General features: G+C 59.5%; 1 protein-coding gene and 1 pseudogene across 1 annotated transcript; one reads left to right on the top strand and one right to left on the bottom strand.

The window, feature by feature from the left end:
• Positions 1-3,023: 3,023 nt before the first annotated feature.
• CUNH20orf204 (chromosome unknown C20orf204 homolog) lies at positions 3,024-6,805 on the top strand. Its single transcript, XM_027646070.1, has 5 exons — positions 3,024-3,161; positions 4,256-4,390; positions 4,627-4,689; positions 4,795-4,947; positions 5,829-6,805. Exons 1-5 carry the CDS (start codon positions 3,024-3,026, stop codon positions 5,985-5,987), a joined length of 648 nt encoding a protein of 215 aa, XP_027501871.1. The 3' UTR covers positions 5,988-6,805.
• Positions 6,806-11,990: 5,185 nt separating this feature from the next.
• The window catches only part of LOC113948440, a 9,594-nt pseudogene continuing 4,152 nt past the window's right edge, over positions 11,991-17,432 (bottom strand).

Raw genomic sequence — 17,432 nt, 5'->3', positions numbered from 1 at the left:
GAAAGTCTACCTAGAAGCCCTGTGATGGAGAAAATGCACAAGAAGGAGCAACCTTGTCTAGTGGAAGATGTCCCTGCCCATGGCAGAGATGAGCTTTAAGGTTGTTTTGGACCCAAACTGGTTTGGGATCCTGTGGCTTGCTTGGGAGTTGCTCCTTGTGGGTGGTGGGAGAAGAAATGGTTTCCTGGTGCTGTGCACACACCCCCAGATGTGGAAGCCCCAAGCAAGGGGCCCTGTGCTGAACCCTGTGCCACCTCCTTGCAGCACCAGGCTCCTTTAGCCACCTGCTCCTCCTACCTGCAGCTTCCCTTTCCCTTGGGTTACATTCCTTAGCTTCGGGATTATGTTTTTTAGATAAACATAATCAAGATCATCAATCTTAGAGCCTTTTTATGTTTGTAGATGTTTTGGTGGTTTTTGAGGGGATTATGGCACCCATGAATTTTAGCTATTATAAAGAGCTCAATAAAGAAGTTATATGGGTCCTGTCCTGGTGGAATGCTGCTCTGTGCGGTGGGTCCCACTTCCCAGGGAGGAACGTTCCTGGCAAGCTGAGCAGAGCTGGATTATTCACCATTTGTTCTGCCTCTTACTCAAACACCTGTGTTCCACACCTCAGAGGAGCTTTGTTGATGTCGGATCATTTTTTCCCTAAATCAATCGAAATTGAGTCAGGGCACTTTCTGTGTCTGGGCTGGGTGAATACAGAGGGGAAGGAGGAGAGGGGCTTTGGTTGGAAGCAGAGGGACACTGTTCATGTTTGTTATTTTAGGGGAATCACTCTGGACAGTCACTTCTGCTGTAGGTGGGTGCGGTTGTGAGTGTTCACCCACTGCCGACTGTGACTCCAGAGTGAAGCGATCACCCCACCGCCAACAGAAATCGAAACTGTGGTGGTTTGCGGCAAAACATGCAACCCCAGCCCTGCCCGGGGTAGGGACGCGTGGGTTGGGATCCCCGGGTGGGTGCGAGCGGTGGGTGCTGGCTCTGCCGGCCCCTCGGGGGCAGGGGGACCCTCTCCCACCCTGCGCACTGCCCAGCGGGAGCAGGACCCGACCCCGCAGCCCGGGCACGACCCGCTCCTCTCTGCGCTCCGCCGGTGCCCGGGGGGGCCGGGGCGATGCCTCCCCCGCGGGGGCCGGGGCTGGGCCGGCGGCGGTGCCGTGTCCCGTCCCCTCCCACCGTGGAGCCAAGTTCAAACCGCGGGCCCCGGCGGAGCGGGACGCGGGGCCGGGCCGCGCTCCCCGGGGCCGCCGCAGGGGCCGCGCCCGCGGGGCTCCATGGTGAGTGCGCCGGGACCCCCCTTCTCCCCGGAACCTTCCTCCTCTCCCGGACACCCTTCCCGACACACCGCCGCTGGACCGGAGCCCCCCGCACCGCCGGGATGGGGTCGGCTCGGCCGGGGTGGGACCTGTCGGGAGGTGGCTGATTCTCCTGGGATGGGGCTTGGACCGAGCGGGAGAGAGGCTGATCCGGCCGGGAAATGGCCCAGACTGGTCGGGATGAGCACAGACCAGCTGGGAAAGGAGTTGGAACAGTCGGAACGGGGCTGACCTGTGTCAAGATGGAGCTTGGATCCGGCTGGGGCAGTCGCGATGGGATGGAGCTGGGAGGTGGTGAGGAAGGGGCTGTGATCCGGCTGGGAAGGCTCACCCAGCTGGGACCAGCCTGCTGTGCCTGGGATGAGGCTTGAATTTGGCTGGGGTGGATCTTGTACTGTCTGGGATGGAGCTTGGATGGGGCTGGTCCCAAGGGGGGACACGGAGGGTCTGTCCCTGCCCCAAGCTGTAGCAGGTGCTGGGGCTCTGGGTGGTGGCTCTTTGGGTAGGAGGGTGTTGGGGTCAGGGTCCATCTGGCTGGAAGGACCTGTTGATCCCAGTGGAGTTCCCGAGTTGGCTGCAGGCATTGCCCCTCATTGCCCCACTGGCTGGGACTGGCATGAGTGCCACCAGGAGCTGCTCTATCAATAATGGTGATTTCCCTTATCTCCTCATGTTTGCTGGAGGATTAGAGTCAGGAAGAGATTAGCTGTGCTTGTCCTGCTCCTGTGCTTCCCCAGGCTGTTCCTTCCCTGCCAGTCTCCCCCAGGAAGGGATGTGCCACCTGCCTGTATCTTGTTGCTGTAGGATGGGGACAAAGGGAGAAGGAATAACCTTAAATCAGCTGTTGAACTTCTCCTCCTCCATCCTGAAAGGTGGGAATCCAGGAGCAGGATTTGTAAGCTTGGTCTCTCCCTGCATCTGTCACTTGTCACTGCTGCTTCCCTGCTCTCTGTGGGGCGTGGGAAACACCTACAAAACCCTCTGAGCTCCTGCCCCACCTACTCCGTGGGCTGCTCTGACTGTGCTTCCTCCCGTGCTGAGGTCTGAGCCCAGTGCCAGGCTTGGCTGCCTGGGAGTGCTGGTGTGCTTTCTTCTGGAATTGGGTCCCAGTTGCTTAATAAGCCACTTCAGGGGTCATTCCTAGTTAAATGGTGAAATTGCATGGCCTTGTCTTCCTGGTGGAGGAGGCTTCCGGAGAGCAACCCTTAGACTTTGGACAGGGTGTCCTCATGGAAGCAGCGCTCTCCTTTGGTGTCCTTAGGGATTATACCCTCGGCTCTCTGCTGAATCACCTCTGGAGCAAGATCTCTTAGTGGGTTTGCAGGGAACAAAGCCAGCAGCACAAGGAGGCTCTTTCCTACCCTTCCTGGTCCCTGGATGGAGCCCAGTGTGGCTCTGCTGGAAGGTGTGTGCTGATTAAGGAAGCTGAAGAGCCCTTGGGATTTGTACTGGTTGCACACGGATTTGCTCATCTCCTCACACGCCCTTGTGCTCTGAGGTAACAGCTGTGCCTGTGGGTTCCCAGGCTTGCACTGTGTTGGGTTGTGCCTCTTGTTAAGATCCAATCACTCCTGCTGAGCTGTGGGAGAGTGGGAAAAAGGTTTCTCACCCTTTTGGAGCCAGGTCCAGCCTGGCATCAAGTGGAGAGCACAGAGCAGATGCAGGTTTTACAAACCCTCTAGATTCCCGCTGTAGGACAGGATGGATGGAGGCTGCCTGGGCTTGGAATTCAGTGAGGGAAATTCTTCCTTCTGGCTTCTCAGATCAGAAGATGAAACTGAGAGCCAGAGGTGGCTGGGGGAGGGCAGTGACCCTCCGAGCTGTGCCGTGGGGCAGCAGGTACTGGCTGCAGGCAGAGCTGTACCCCTTCCTCCTCTCTCGTACTTTGGCTGCAGTGCAGGGGTTGCATATTTGGAAGGAGCTGAGCAACCTTCTGCCTGCCCAGACCTGACAACCACAGGGGGGGTTGTTTGGAGAGGGTTGTGTTTGGGGGGGGCTTTTCCTGGCAATGTGAAATGATAGAAATGCCAGGCCAGGGCCACAGTGCTGTGCCATCGCTCAGCAATGCGGAGACGTGGTGAGTTGTTGGGCTTCTTTCTTGGCAGAGATTCTGGGCTCCCCATGCTCTCCCCTGCTCAGATATCCCTGGTCTTGGTCACTTGAGCTTGTGCTGGCTTTTTTCCAAAGCCTTGGGACTGATCTCTCAGAGGGTCCATCCCCACCCTCCCTGTGCCCCTCCGCCAGCTCAAGTATCAGTGCTTGGGGTTCCCCTGGCTCAGCAGCAGCCAGGATGTGCTGGCAAGGGCAGGCACTTGTGCTGCTTCTGTCTGGCTCGTGGTGAGGGCACCTGGGCCTGGGATGAGTGAGAGCTGTGGGGGAGATGGAAAAGCATTGTAATAATACCATCCCTGCAGCAGAGGTGTGGGAATGTCCTTCCGAGTTGTTTGAATCCATTTGGGTACAGGTGTCGATGTTGCTTGTGGGGCCCAGGCAGCTCCTGCCTCCCATTCCTCTCTGAGGAGCAGGATACATTCCTCTCTGCTCCCTTTGGGTTTTGGTGGTTGAGGTTCTGGCCTTGAAATACCACAAGCTGGGGACCTACTGGAACCCTACTGGAGCAGTGAGCTCAGGGATGAGTCCCATAGAATGACACAGGTCCCTGGCACAGCACTGTGCCAAGAACTTAACTGGTGGCACCAGAGAGAGCTCTGTGTGTGCCATGGGCAGTGCTGCTGGGCTGGGCTGAAGGTGGAGTAGTTTCCCAAGGGCTTTGCTCCAGGTGGAGATGGCTTGTCTGGGAAGAGACAGTGGAGGCTCCTCCAGCACACACTGTGTCTGCAGGGACAGGTCTGATGGGGCTTGTGACTAGGAGCTGAAGGCAGAGCCCGGAGCATCCCTTCATCCCTGTCTGACTCTGAGACCTTCTCTGGCAGATTTTCCCCCGGGCTCTCTCCTCTGCTGTTCTGCTGCTCCTGCTCGTGGCCGTGCTGGGCAGAGGCAGGAGGTGCAACATCGCCAAAATCCTCCAGCAGTACCGCGCCGTCATCTTCCATGAGATCCAGAACCTGGTGAGCCGAGGGCGGGTGTCTGCCTGGGTCCCCAGCCCTGGCTCTGGGGAATGCTGCTGAACTGGATGCAGCTCTGCTGCACGATGTGGGGACGGATGAGCTTGGAAGCTTAATACGGAGCTGACTGCTTTGCCAGCAGTACTGGGGAGAGTGTTGTGTTTAAATGGGTGATTCTTGCCTCAGGTGGGAGGCACCGATCCTGGGGGGTGCTGGATCTTCTTGCTTTTTTTCTCCAGAAAAACCTGAGTGGGTCGGTGCACAGGAGCGGGAGGGCTGGGCCGGCTTGTCGTTCAGACAAGGTGAGCACTGAGGGACCTGGGGCTGGGATGTGGTGTGGGCTGAGCCCCCAGGGAGCCACAGAACCCCCCTTCCTGCCCGGGGCCATGTGCTTCTCTCCTCTCCAGGACCAGAAGATCCTGCTGTCCATCTACAACATCAGCATGTCCCTGCAGGAGGTGGGGGCCGGCGCCCTGCACAACCACGAGGAGCTGGCGGTCTGGAAGGTGGCCAGGAACACTGATTTCGTGCTCCGGGAGAACTGCAGGAAACTCAACAAGGTGGGAGCCCTCTCCTTCCCAGCCACCCCAGTGGCCCCCAGTTCCCCAGGGCTGTGGGTAGGCCCTGCCCCATTGAGTGCTCTCATGCTGCCCATGAGGAGGCTCCAGGCTCTGCCTGCAGCATCCCGGGAGCTGGGGGATGCTGATGGCACATCCATCCCGGTGAGCTTTAGACTGGCCAGGGAGGCAAGTCCAGCTCTGGCGGTGTGGGACAGGTTGGTAGTGTTTTACCACCAGCTCTCAAGTGGGTTTTTCACCTGTGCCATCGTGCCATGGCTGATGAGGAACACAAGACCTTGTCCTGTTAGGATGCTCACCCAGTGGGTGCAGTCACTCAGTTCTGCTCTTGCTTCTGGGTGCACATAGGCAAGAACTGGGATTTATCCCCAGAGGGTTGGGTTCCCCTGGCATCCCCAGGGGCTCTGTCGGGGAAACCCCATCCAGGAGGATCCCTATGGCAATGCCAGCAGCTCATTAACCAGCAGGGAAACCCCAGGGCAATGAGGCACCAGATCCTGCCTCCCAGCTCTGCCTGGCCCTGGCACAATGCTGGAACTGTCCTCCCTGCCACTGCTGGGGACATCCCCTGGGGACAACCCTGCCTGGTGTCTACTGCTGTGGGATGGAGCTGTTGCTGCTCTAGAAACCTCACTTGGTGTCTGTAGGTGTGCTATGGGGTGAACGCTGCTGGCTCAGGTGGGGACAACCACCCCTGGGGACTCCTGGGGACTCGGGACCATGTCCTTGCCATGACCATGGGCAGTGTGACCACTTCAGCCTGCAGTTCTGCTCACTCAGACCCCACATGTGGTGACTTTTGTCCCCTGACTAACTTCTGTGTGACGGTGGGGGGGATTTCTCCCTCATCACACCGCCCGCAGACCCCGTTGCGCAGCACCCCGGCACAGCCCCGGCGTGGGGGACCCTGCCGCAGGAGGAAGCAGCTGCGGGAGATCGGGAGGAAGGCGGACAGGCTGGCGACCTGCTGGGAGAAGCTCTATGCCCTGCACGCACCCCACCAGGCACCTGGGCACTCGTAGGGACGCCCTCGCCACGAGCGGGAGGGACGCGCTGCCCCGGCACCGGCTGCCGGTGGCTCGTTTGGGAACCTGGGACAAACTCAGTCCTGAGGGCAGCGGCGTTGCTACCGGCAGATGCCCGAGCTGAATTCATCCTCCTGTTCCAAGTGGTGCCCAGGGACCGGCTCCATCTCCCGTGGTTGGGGCTGGCAGGTTGGTTTGCTGCTGTGGGACGGCTGCGGCAGGAGCCTGGAACACCAGAAACACTGGGAAGAAGGGGAAGCACTAAATACAGAAGGTGAGGTGTGGATTCTGCAACGCTTCTGGACCTGCAGCACCTACTGCTCTCTTGGGGACAATGGTTGCATTTTGGGGCAGAAAGAGGACATGTGGAGACATGGCTCTGCGGGCTCTGCTGGAAGGGGGACTACAGTGCACCCACAAGGCTCTGAGGGTGGCTGGGCTGTGGAGAGGGGCATGTGTCCCTGTGGCACTGCTGGGACACACAGAGCAGCTGGGCACCTGCAGTGGACAGGGAAGCCGGGGTGCATCACTGGGCACCTCAGGAAACCTGGGTAGTGCCAGTGTCCTTGGATATACAGCAAAATCCTAGGCAGGTGTTGGTGTTCGGGGCCAAGGCTCAGCCTTTGGGACAGGCAACACTGTGGGGGGACCTGGCTGCTCAACTCTGCAGGTGCCTCAGCAGGGAGGCGATGGTTGGATGTGGGGTTTGGTGAGCTTAGGACCATCCTCCCTTGTCACCGTGCTCTGCCAGCACCCTGTTCGTGGTACCTGCTGCCCTATTGGGTGGCAAACAGCCTCTGGGAAATAAAAACTCTCATTCCCTAGAAGCACTTAGGGTTCTTTATCTGGTGATCCGGGGGCTCTTGTGCTGTGGATGGAGCTGGCAGGGTGCCGGGTCTGGGCATGGGGCTGTGGCTGTGCGTGTCCAGGCAGGAGCCCGCAGCAGGGGTGGGCACTGTGGCATCTTGCCTCTACGCTCTGTGCCTGCATCCCTGGCCCATGGGCTTCTGTTGATGTGTGGGCGATGGAGGACAGGAGCTGCTTTCCTGGGAGACCATTTCTCCTCTGGAGCAGCGGCTGGGAGGGCCCACAGTGTGCCCCTGTGCCTCTCCAGCCGGGTGGATGCTGTCCCAGCCCTGAGTGGGGCCAGCCCGGCTCTGGAGGACACGAGATGGCAGCAGTGGGCTGTGTGTGCTGAGCGGAGCCGGGCGCTGCCCGCCGTGTGTCCCACGGCCACGCCAGCATTGCCCGTTCTTTTCCCACCAGAGCCTTGGTCACCATCCCCGGTCTGGACAGGGCTGTGACCGGGGGGGAGCAATGGGGTGCTGCTGGTGAGTGGGACACCCACCCATGTGCCTTGGAGGGAATAGAGGGGCACGTTTCTCTGGGGTGTCTGGGTGGGGTTCAAACATCTGACTGGGGAGAGGGATTTAGGGAGGGGAGGGCAGGGGATGCTCAGTGGTCCTTGCCCACCCTCTCTCCCTCTGGGCTAGAAAGAGCTGGAGGGGCTGCAGTGCCAGGGTGGGTGAGAGAGGGCCCCTCCCCATCCCGAGCACACCGGAGTTGCCGGGGTGTAGTGGGGTGCAGGAAGGACCCCTTGATTTGATGGGGCAGGACAGGGAACCTGGTTTGGGGGTGAGAGCAGGGGGCTGCAACTTCTGAATGGTGCTTTGTGGGGTCCCTCCAGGGCATGTGGGCCCTGGGGGGTGACATCTGCCCAGCTTGGGGCAGGCTGGCACCAGGGACCATCCAGGGAGCTGCAGTTCAGCACATCCCAATGCCAGAGACCTCCCAGTGCTATGCTCCTCCCTGGCTGGTCCCATCATGCCTGGGCTCCTTCCTCCCGGCTCCATCCTCCTCCTTGGGAGAGAACACTGCCCTTTTTGCTGCCTCCACAGGAGATTTTGCACTGGCTTAGATTCTGGATTTCTTTCTTATTCCCCCTCTGTTATCCCAACCACCCTCCCTCCACATCCCCCTATTCTCTCAAAATAGTCCTACTGATGCTTGATATCCAATGGATGGGGCTGGGGGCCCCACCCTGACCCTGTAGCTAAAGCACCAACAGGACTGGGACAGTGGCTTTGGACAGGGTGACTCACAGCCTTTTTCTTTATCAAGGCTGGAGCAAAGTCCCCCCTCCAGTGACCTGTCAACACCTTCCCAGATAAACCAGAGCAGTAACTGCCTCTGTTCACTACCCTTCCCTCCCAGGCAGCTGCTGCTGAACCGGGAACCCGGTGCAGCAGCAGGAATGAGTGCATGGAAAGGAAGGAAAGAGTGAAGGAAGAAGCAACAGGGAGGGAGGGGAAAAAGCGAGGTCGAAGCAATGGTGGAATCACAGCAAAAACAGCCGGAAAAAGGAAACAGGCCCTGAAAAGTCAAATAAAAATAGCAGCGAGGCGAACCCAAGTGTGCAGCACATGGGAGTGAGCGCATTTCCTTCGAGGGCAGCACCGCACGCTCCCGGCTGCTCCGGGGGGGCCGCTCTGATGTGGCTCCAGCTGCCACCACGGCCCCCCCACCCCCCTGTGCTGTGCCAGCCCCTTGGCAGCCGCTGGGCACCCAGCCAGCCCCCTCCTCGCCCGTGGTCCCTGTGTGCCTTGTGCGAGCCCGCCCGGCCCGGGGGCTGCAGGGATGTAGAAAAGGTGTACACACATGTCAGAGCTGAGGGGACGCACAGGGTCGGGGGGGGCCTCGCTGGCCGTACCCACGCCCTCTCCTCGTGCCCTGTACTGCCGGCGGGTTGCCTTGCCGGATGCATCCGAGCGCTGTGTGAGCAGCGCGATCCCGGCTCCCTCCCCTCCCTGCTTGTTTTGCAATCATGGCAGGGTCCCGCTGGGAGATGGGGGTTGGAGGGGGGAGGCTGTGGGGACAGGGATGGGGACAAGGATGGGGGCTGGTACTTCTTACCAGCACCAGTGGGTCGCATCCCAACCCAACTTTGGACTGAGCTCGGAGGCAGCAGCAGAACCCAGTGGGCTGGGGCACTGTTCTGCGGGACAGTGCTGGGGGATCATAGCAGGGTACCATGCCCAGGGACCATGGTTTGGGACCACATGGGGGTACAGTGCCCAGGCACTGAGCTGGGGGACCACACTGGGATACCGTGCCCAGGGACTGTGCCTGGGGAGCTCTGCCAGGGGGCCACACAGGGGCACCATGCCTGGGGACCATGCAGAGGGACAGTGGCTGCTGAAGTTCCACAGAGGCACATTTTGCCCCCCCACCACCACCGCTGTCCCACTGAAGTGCAGCTGACCCAAGCTATCCCCATCTCGGGGTGCCAGCAGCCCCCCGGCTGGTGTCCGGGGGGCCCTTGCCCACATGTGCCCCCTGCTTCAGTCCTCACCCCCCTGGCAGAGGGGCTGGGGACCCATCCCCTGGCAGCCCCAGCGCTGGGGGCACTGGCACACGCAGGCTGTGTCTGACAGAGCAGAGCAGCGTTTTGTTCTCTCCCATCTCCCTGCAGCATTGTGAAGCTGCTGAAAGCCCAGATTTACAGTGTGATAAACGCTGGAGGCTCTGCGGAATATCTGACTGCTCCATCCTTTGGAGAGCGGCTGGTTTGGAGGAGCGGGGAGTGCCAGGCAGCACATCCAGAGGCAGAACAGTGGGTCCGGGGGGGCAGGGATGGCCGGGAGTGAGGCTGTTGGAGCCGTGCCACGACCCAGGTGGGTCCCAGCACTCCCAGCCATAGGTCACCGAGTGCCTGAGCCCCTCCGGGCAGCGGGAAAGTACTGACCCCCCCATCATTTCTTGGGCCTGTTGCTGGTTTTGAAGCATCTGCCGACCAGATTGTGCCGCGGCGTGCCGGGGTGCCCGTGCCAGGACATGCCAGCCGGGAGGCGGGGTGCGCCCAGGCCCAGCTTCGGGTGTGCTCCCTCCCCGCACCCCCATTGCCCGCTCCCCTGCTGGGTGCCGCGGGCTGCTCGGCGGGAGCCTGCGTCCTCTTCCTCGCTGGGAAGGGCTGGGAGATGCTGGAAAGCGGCTCTGCCTGCTCTGCTACCTCCAACAGCAAGAGGTTTGCAGCCTTGGGGCTGCGTGTGCGTGTGAGTGCTGGGATGTCTGTGCATGTGTGTGTATGTATGTGTGTGCATGTGTGTCTGGGCACATGCGCGTGGTTATGTGTGCACACACGTACATGTGTGTGCAGTGGTGTCTGCACACGTGTGTATGTGTGGGGTGGGTGGGTGCATGCGGTTCCATATGTGTGCATGCATGTGCAAGGGTGGGTGCATGTGATCCCTCTCTCCAGCTGGTTTCCAACAGGGTGGCTGCAGCCCCTGGTACTGCTGACCCTGTGCCCCTTCTTCCCTGTGCTGGAACCAGAGCCGGCACTGGAGCCAGCAGGCCTCGGCATGGGGGCAGCCAGCGGGACTGGGATGCCGGGCTCAGCGGGAGCACCAGCTCTCCTGGAGACGGGATGTGACCGATCCAGCACCGATGGTATCACAGCTCCCCGGGTGGGTTCTGGCTCTGGTGGCTCTTGACACCCAGCAGGAGCCGGGCAGTGGTGAGGGGCCCGGCCGGTCCCCGCGAGTGGGCGCGCGATGGTTCCCAACACCATCGTGGGGCACATCCATACCGACTTGCCAAGAAGCTGGGGGCCTGCTGGGGCTTGACTGGGAGCTGGGGGGGACCAAACTGCCTCCTTCCCCCATGGTCCCTGGCCCCACTGCTCAGCCCACAGCATCCTGCGCCGGGGCCCATTGTTCGGCCGCGCCGGGCTGCGGGGCAGGATTTCTTTGTCAGAGCTCGGCAATATTTTATTCTAACAATTAACCAAACACGCCCGGGCCCCCAAGCCTGTTTGTGATTATTGGAGGGCGAATTCCCCAGCCTCGCTCCCTCTTGGTGTTGGCTCTGCCTGGGGCTGCACCAGGCGGAGGGGATCCAGCCCCTCTCCCACCCGCTCAGGGTTGGGGACCCCCAACTGTGCTAACAGCTCCCCTACTCCTGCAGACAGTGCTGGGGGCCTTGGTGGCCTCGACCCCCTTGTGAGCCCCTGAGCATCGCCTGCATTGTCTCAGCAGCAGTGGGGTCCGTGGGGGCGCAGGGGCAGTGGTGATTCATGGTAGGGGGGATGTGAATCACAGCCCTCACTCTCCAGGCAGGATGCGGCCCCACGCTCCCAGCTTGCCTCATGCCAGCCATGGACTGCAGGCTTTGTCCTCCACAGGGTGGAAGCGGCTCACTGCCCGTGGTGGGATGGGATGGGGCCAGTGCTCTTCCTGGGATGCTGGCGCAGCTTTCCCAGCTCCTGCTTTGGGGTGGGATGAGGGTCCTGTGGGCTGCGGGTGCCTCCTGCATCCTGGCTCTCTCTGAGGCTCCTCACCGTGCTTGGGCTGTGTCGTCATCACAGCAGCAGTGGTAAAGAAAGCTGGTGCCTCCCTTTGCAAACTCTCCTGGAGAGTGAATTGCCCAGTGCATGTTATCAAAACCCTTTTAAATCCTTTGCTTGTGGCCAGCTCATCCCATCTCCCTGTATCCCACTGCTGCGGTTCCACCCTCCAGGGATGGGATGCTGAGTTCCTGGCCTGGAGCTGTGGCCTGAGCTGGAAGCCCTCTCCAGGTGTTGCCTACAGTGTGTAGGGGAGTCCAGAGCGAGAGTTGGAGCTGAGAGCCAGGGTGGGCACTGTGGGTGATGCCACCTGCCGAGAGTGAAGCAGCTGGTCCCAGTGTCCTGCAGCATGGCCGTCTGGATTAGTTGTAGGTTATTAACCATCCCAGGGGAGACACCCCTAGCAGGTTGTTTCTCTGGCTGCTGCCTGGGATGGGTGGGTCCTGGGGATGACTGGAGCAGAGGAGGGGGTTCGCAGCTGCAGGGTGGGAGGATGGAGGAGGGACCAGTGCTGTGATGCTGACCCAGCTATGCCAGAGTCCTCGGTGGCTGGAGCCAGGCACAGGGCAGGAGCAAGAACAGGCAACATCTCCTGCCAGCTGATCTGGGCTGGTGATATTCCATGGCCCTCCCTGCAGCTGCACACTCACCAATGCCTAAACATGCTCCTTCAGAACCAGGGCTCCTTCCTCAGTCGTGCTGCCTGGGCCCAGGCTCTCATCCTGATCCTGGAACTTAAAATACAGTGAGTCATCGAAGCAGAGTGGCTCGGGTGGCTGGGCCAGGCAGGGCAGCCGGAGCGTGGCACCGGTGAGCAGCCCGGCGACAAGTGAGACCCCGATGGCCACCACCAGCCCTGCTGCCTGGCACAGCGCCTGTCTGCTCACCCCACCGTCCCCTTGCTGTTCTCCCACCACCTCGCTGGCATTGCCCCCAGCGGGGGACAGCTGGGAGATGTGGGACCCGGAGGTGTCCTTGGATACCACCAGGATGGCCACGGCGCTGGCTGCGGCGCCAAGGATGCCGGGCAAGCCATGGAGATTGTGGATTCCGCAGTGGTCCTGGAATGTGAGCTTCTTCTCCAGGAGCGGGGTGAGGAACCTGAAGCCGAGGATACATGTCACGGCCGAGAGGCTGCCCAGGGCAAGAGCGGCCGCTGGCGGCATGGCCATGTCGGCCACCGCGCCGATGGCCACCCCGCCGGCCAGGCTGCCATTCTGCAGGTGGCTGGGGCTGAGCTTACCGTCCCTCTCCAGCAGGCTGGAGGCCACCACGGTGGTTATGGCACTGGCACTCATGGCCAGGAGGGTGTTCAGGATGGCACGGTGCTGGGCATCAGCCGGTTGGCAGAGGACAGCCACAAAGCTGGGCCAGAAAACCCAGAGGATGAGCATCCCCACCAGGGACATGAGGTCGGAGCGGGGCGTTGGGGTCTCCTTGGGGTGTAGTGGCTTCTGTCCTGCCCAGAACAGAGCCTTGGACACGCCGAGGCCAAAATAACAGGAGAAGACATGGATTGTGATGGTACCACCCACATCCAGGACGCCCAGACAGTTGACAATGACCCACTCACTGGCGAGGTAGGCGGGGACCTCACAGGCGGCCATGGCGAGCAGCTGGCAGGGACTGGTCCTCCCCAGGATGGCCCCCACGGAGACGAGCACCGTCACGGCAGCGAACTCAGAGATGAGGAGTTTGTGGAGATCCAGGTGGACCTGGCCGTGGTGGAAGTGATGGATCAAGCCCTGCAGCACTAGCGCCCATTGCATGGAGAAGTTGAGCAGGAGGAAGTTGTGGGTGAGGGCACTGAGCCCGTAGCGGGGCAGGAAGGTCAGCAGGAGCCCCAGCCCCACCACCAGCATCACCTGGATGTCCTGGAAGAAGGGAAAGGTGCTGTAGATCTGGTAGGCCACCAAGCTGGCATCCTCTGCCTGCGCTGAGGGCTCATCAAAGGTGACAAAGAGGGCAAAGAAGAGGAGCAGGGCACCCTGGAAAAAGCCCAGGAAGAGGGGCAGGAGGCAACGGGGCCGGGTGAAGGGCAGTACGGCCATCCTGGAGCGGACAGGAGGGGATGATGACTGGTGCTGTCTTGGGGCAGCAGCCCAGCAGTGCTCACAGGGTGAGCTCTGCTTGCTCCTACATTGGGGGTTTTATGACCATGGTTAATTTTTAACAGAAGATCTAAGTTTATGTTGCAGAAGAGAAGGGTTTTGTTCCTCTCTTCTTTAAATACAACACCCATAAATTAGCCACGTGCTCTTGTTTGGCCACCATAAAAGTGGACATTACGATTTTGAAGGGAAACAAGAAAAACCTGCCATGGGGCAGAGAAGGGAGAAGGATGATTGGTGAGGAGCTGGACAGGGATGAGGGTACCATGGCACTCACCCCACATAACCTACCCCCTTCCAGGAGTGGAGACCTCACTGCTGGAACCCCGGAGTGATGCTGGCAGCTCACACAAACCCCAGCTCCCAGTCTAACTCTGCCACATCCCACTCCACGTTGACTCTGGCACTGCCACCACCCCCTTCCGCGGAATGATGCACGTTTTCCCCAGCAACCACTTGGATTTTGGGAAGCACCATGAAGCTCCAAAATCAGGGCTGAAAAGATCATTTTCTCACAGGTTTGCATTGGCTTAAATGGCTGGAAATTCATTAACAATTAGCGCGCGAGAAAAACAAAACCCAGAGCAGCCAAGCAGCTACCCCGAAGTTTCTGGGTTGCTGCTTAGTGTGACATTTTGCCAGTGAATGTCTGGAAAAAAAAAAAAATTAAAGAAAAAATATATGAGAACCACAAGAACAAAAGGCAGAAGGGTTGGTAAATATTTGTTCCAGAGAGGAGATATTTTTGTGCTGTCCCTGATCTCAACACCCCTGCCGCGGGCGCTGGCTCCGCGCCGCTCTTCGTCATTGTTACTGGAGGATGAGGCAGGCGAGGGCGCAAAATGGGAAACAATTGTTGAATAATCTGCGCGAGGTTCCTCTGCCAAACCATCCCCGGCCATTTTTCAACCCAGAGATGCTGGAAATGGGGGCAATGTGTAGGAGGAGGTGGTGCTTTGAAGGCAATGCCTTTGGCGGGTGAGGAGGGGTTGCGTTGCACCCAACAGAGGGGTGGTGGGAGCAGTGAGGGTTTTGGGGTGGGAGATAGGGTGCTTTGTCTGCCCCGATACATCCCTGCTGCATGGCTGGTGATGCTAACGGCAGTGGATGCTCCTGTGGGAGCATCCTCACCCAAGGAAATGTGGGGCTGGGGTCCCCACAGTGGCATATGGCTCTCTCTGGTGTCCTCAGGGTGGCTGGGATGGGATGGGATGAGATGGGATGGGATGGGATGGCATGGGTGAGTCGGCAGGATGATCCCATTGTTCCTGCTTCTGCCTGCACAGGGACACAGCCTAACCCACCTCCTGTGCCTGCTGATGGCTCTCACTTCCACCAGGCAGTGCGGGTGAGGACCAAGGGGATGTAGGCAGAGCCTTCCCCTTTTATTCCCTTTGCTGGGGTACAAAAGGCAAAGAATGGGATTTCAGCTTCTGACCCCTCACCTGTGCCCTTCATATGCCACATCAGCCCATCCAGGGGGTTTTCAAGGGGACAACTTGGCCCAGTGAAACCTCTTTGGTTGATGGTGGGTGAGACACAACCCCAGGGAGATGCTTGGAGCAGGTCATGCTCCTGAGACGGAGGAGCCAGGCTGCTCTTACAGAGCTGAGGAAGTGTTTTTGCTCTGGCTCGGTGTGCCAGAGGACAAGGTGCTTGCTGGCACACTGGGTGCTGCCCGGTGACCCCTCTCCTTCTGCCCACAGCATCTCAGTCTGTCCCTTCCTGCTCTGGTTTGGGTTTTTTTAAGGTGATGTTAAATAAAATGCTAAAAGAAAAAGCCATGGAACAGGTCTTTTAAGAAACAGAGTGCTTGGAAGACTTCAAGGTTATGGCACAGTGCCTCCTGAGAGGAGGAGGAGAAAGATGCTGGAGGGATGTGTCCTTGAGCATCCCAGTGCTGCCAGATCTGCTGGAGAGGACAAGAAACACATTAGGAGTTTTAGGATGTAAATGCCCCGGATTGTCTCTGGCAAGGAGTAGACTGGAAAGTCAGGATACCTCCACTGGACTCTGTGTGCTGGGTCAGCAGATTCCAGGAGGACACGTGGGGAAGTGGCAGCTCAGGACTGGGCTCAGTGTTTGGTGATGGGGTGTTTCAGGGGGTGACACAGCTCTTATCTTGGTCACTGGGGGACAGGCAGTTGCAGGCTCAGTGGGATGTCCTTGGACACATGCTCTTTTTCCACCTGGAAATTTTTCTCTGACAGCACCTGGGCATTTGAGATACTTCTCTGGGCTCCCAGAGTGGCAAAAACCAGTGGAGGAAGTTTCTAATGACCCCAGCCTTTCACATCCCTACGAGCAGCACCCTCTGCTCTGCTGCCTCTGTGGGGTCAACCACCACCAGGCTCCTTTGATGAGATATCAGGTACCACCGTCCTCTTCCCTTGGAAAAAGGGCATCCTGTGAGCCTTTCCACTTCCCAAACCAGATGAGATGTAAAGAGCAGCGATGCCCAAGTGCTCCCCAGACCAAAGACCCCACAGCAGAGAGGGGGAAACCCCACTGGGACACAGATTAAAAAATAACCTTTATGGCACTCATAAAAGAAGGTCGAAATTCCAAGAGGTCACTGAGAAGGTGAAAGTCCCCCCTGGCCCTGGGGCACCCTTGAAGACAGAGAATGATTAACCCCGTGGTGCAGGGTGTGCCTTCAGGATGCCACGGTCCCCATGGGGAGAAGGTCCAATCCCTCCGGTAACATTTTCCAGGCACAGCGAGTTTTCTTTCGGCACTGAAGGAGAAGGGATGGAGGAAGCATCTGGCGAGGGCTTGGGCAGCGGGGAGGGAGGGGAGCATTGAATTCCACCCCCCACATCCCCCTTTCACTGGGGGGGCAGTTGTTTTATGGCAGGAGGACTGGGGAACCATTTTAGCAGGATCCACGCTGGGACTGCTGGAGGAGTTCCCTGCTGAGGGCTGGATACAAAGAAAAGCTGAATTAACCGAGGGTCATATAAGGCAACAGGATCTGACAGATCCGAGCCAATATATGCTGGCAGCAGCCAGTCCATGGCACTGTGAGAAACACTCCTGCAAATTTAACAAATCCCCATGGTCTAGAAAGTCATGTACAAGAAATTACTAATGAAGGGATCTAGTCATATCTGGATTTCCAGACGTTGGTCATGCTCCCACCGCGTTCTTCAGGCCATATAAGTACATGGATCTCAATCCCGGGTGCTGGAGACCGAGAGGATTGTTACGATCATCTTGTCTGACCTCCTGCGTCAGACGAGGGCTCCCGGTGAGGAGGGGATGCCGGGCGGTGGCGGCCGGATCCTGCGGCCGTGCCGGGCTGGGGATGGATGGAGAAGCCTGAAGGGGTGCCGGGCTTGGGAATGCTGCCATGGCAATGGAGTGGCTGGGTGCTCCCACCCCGTGGTGATGCGCTGGCACCCAGAGGGGTGCTGGGGACCCGCTGCTGGGCAGGAGGGATCAGGAGTTCCAGCTTCATCCCTGCAGGGCAGCACTGTGCGATGGGAAGGAACTGCCAGTGGCACCCCCACCCATGGCATCATCTTCAACCCACTGCTCCCTCCAGCCTGGAGCACCCCAAAATTCTCCATTCCCTAAAGATCCTGCCAGCTTACTCCTGCAGAGCTCCAGCTCTGTTCCATCCCCTCCATAGGTCCTACATAGCCACCCACCTGGTGCTGGGAGCGAGCACCACGAGTGTTTTAAGAACTCCGGACCAGCTGTGACCCCGCGAGCCCCGATGCCGGCTGTCATGTGGTGGGCAGGGGGCCAGAACCAACCCCCCCCCCCTCCTCACCCCTCACAGCCAGGTCCTACCGGGGGGGAAAGCGGGGGGACACAAAGCCCAACAGACGTCACCCCGGCATCACGCGGCCCGAGTGGCCTTCTCCATCTTGTTAGCACATTGTGTAACACAACATGTGGAGGCGCTGGGACCGCACACGCATGCAACTCCCTGACAGCCCAACAGAGACTGGGGGGCGGGGGGAGAAAAGAGGGAGGCAA

The sequence above is a fragment of the Corapipo altera genome, unplaced genomic scaffold (assembly GCF_003945725.1).
Source record: "Corapipo altera isolate COAL_440 unplaced genomic scaffold, ASM394572v1 64, whole genome shotgun sequence".
In the NCBI taxonomy this organism is placed as follows: domain Eukaryota; kingdom Metazoa; phylum Chordata; class Aves; order Passeriformes; family Pipridae; genus Corapipo; species Corapipo altera.
This window is presented reverse-complemented; position numbering and strand designations above follow the sequence as displayed.

Coding starts and splice junctions, on each gene's coding strand:
- CUNH20orf204 (XM_027646070.1), top strand. CDS start 3,024: ATGGATGGAGGCTGCCTGGGCTTGGAATTCAGTGAGGGAAATTCTTCC. Junction 3,162..4,255: donor GCTGTGCCGTGGGGCAGCAG/GTACTGGCTGCA, acceptor CTTCTCTGGCAG/ATTTTCCCCCGGGCTCTCTC. Junction 4,948..5,828: donor ACTGCAGGAAACTCAACAAG/GTGGGAGCCCTC, acceptor CACCGCCCGCAG/ACCCCGTTGCGCAGCACCCC.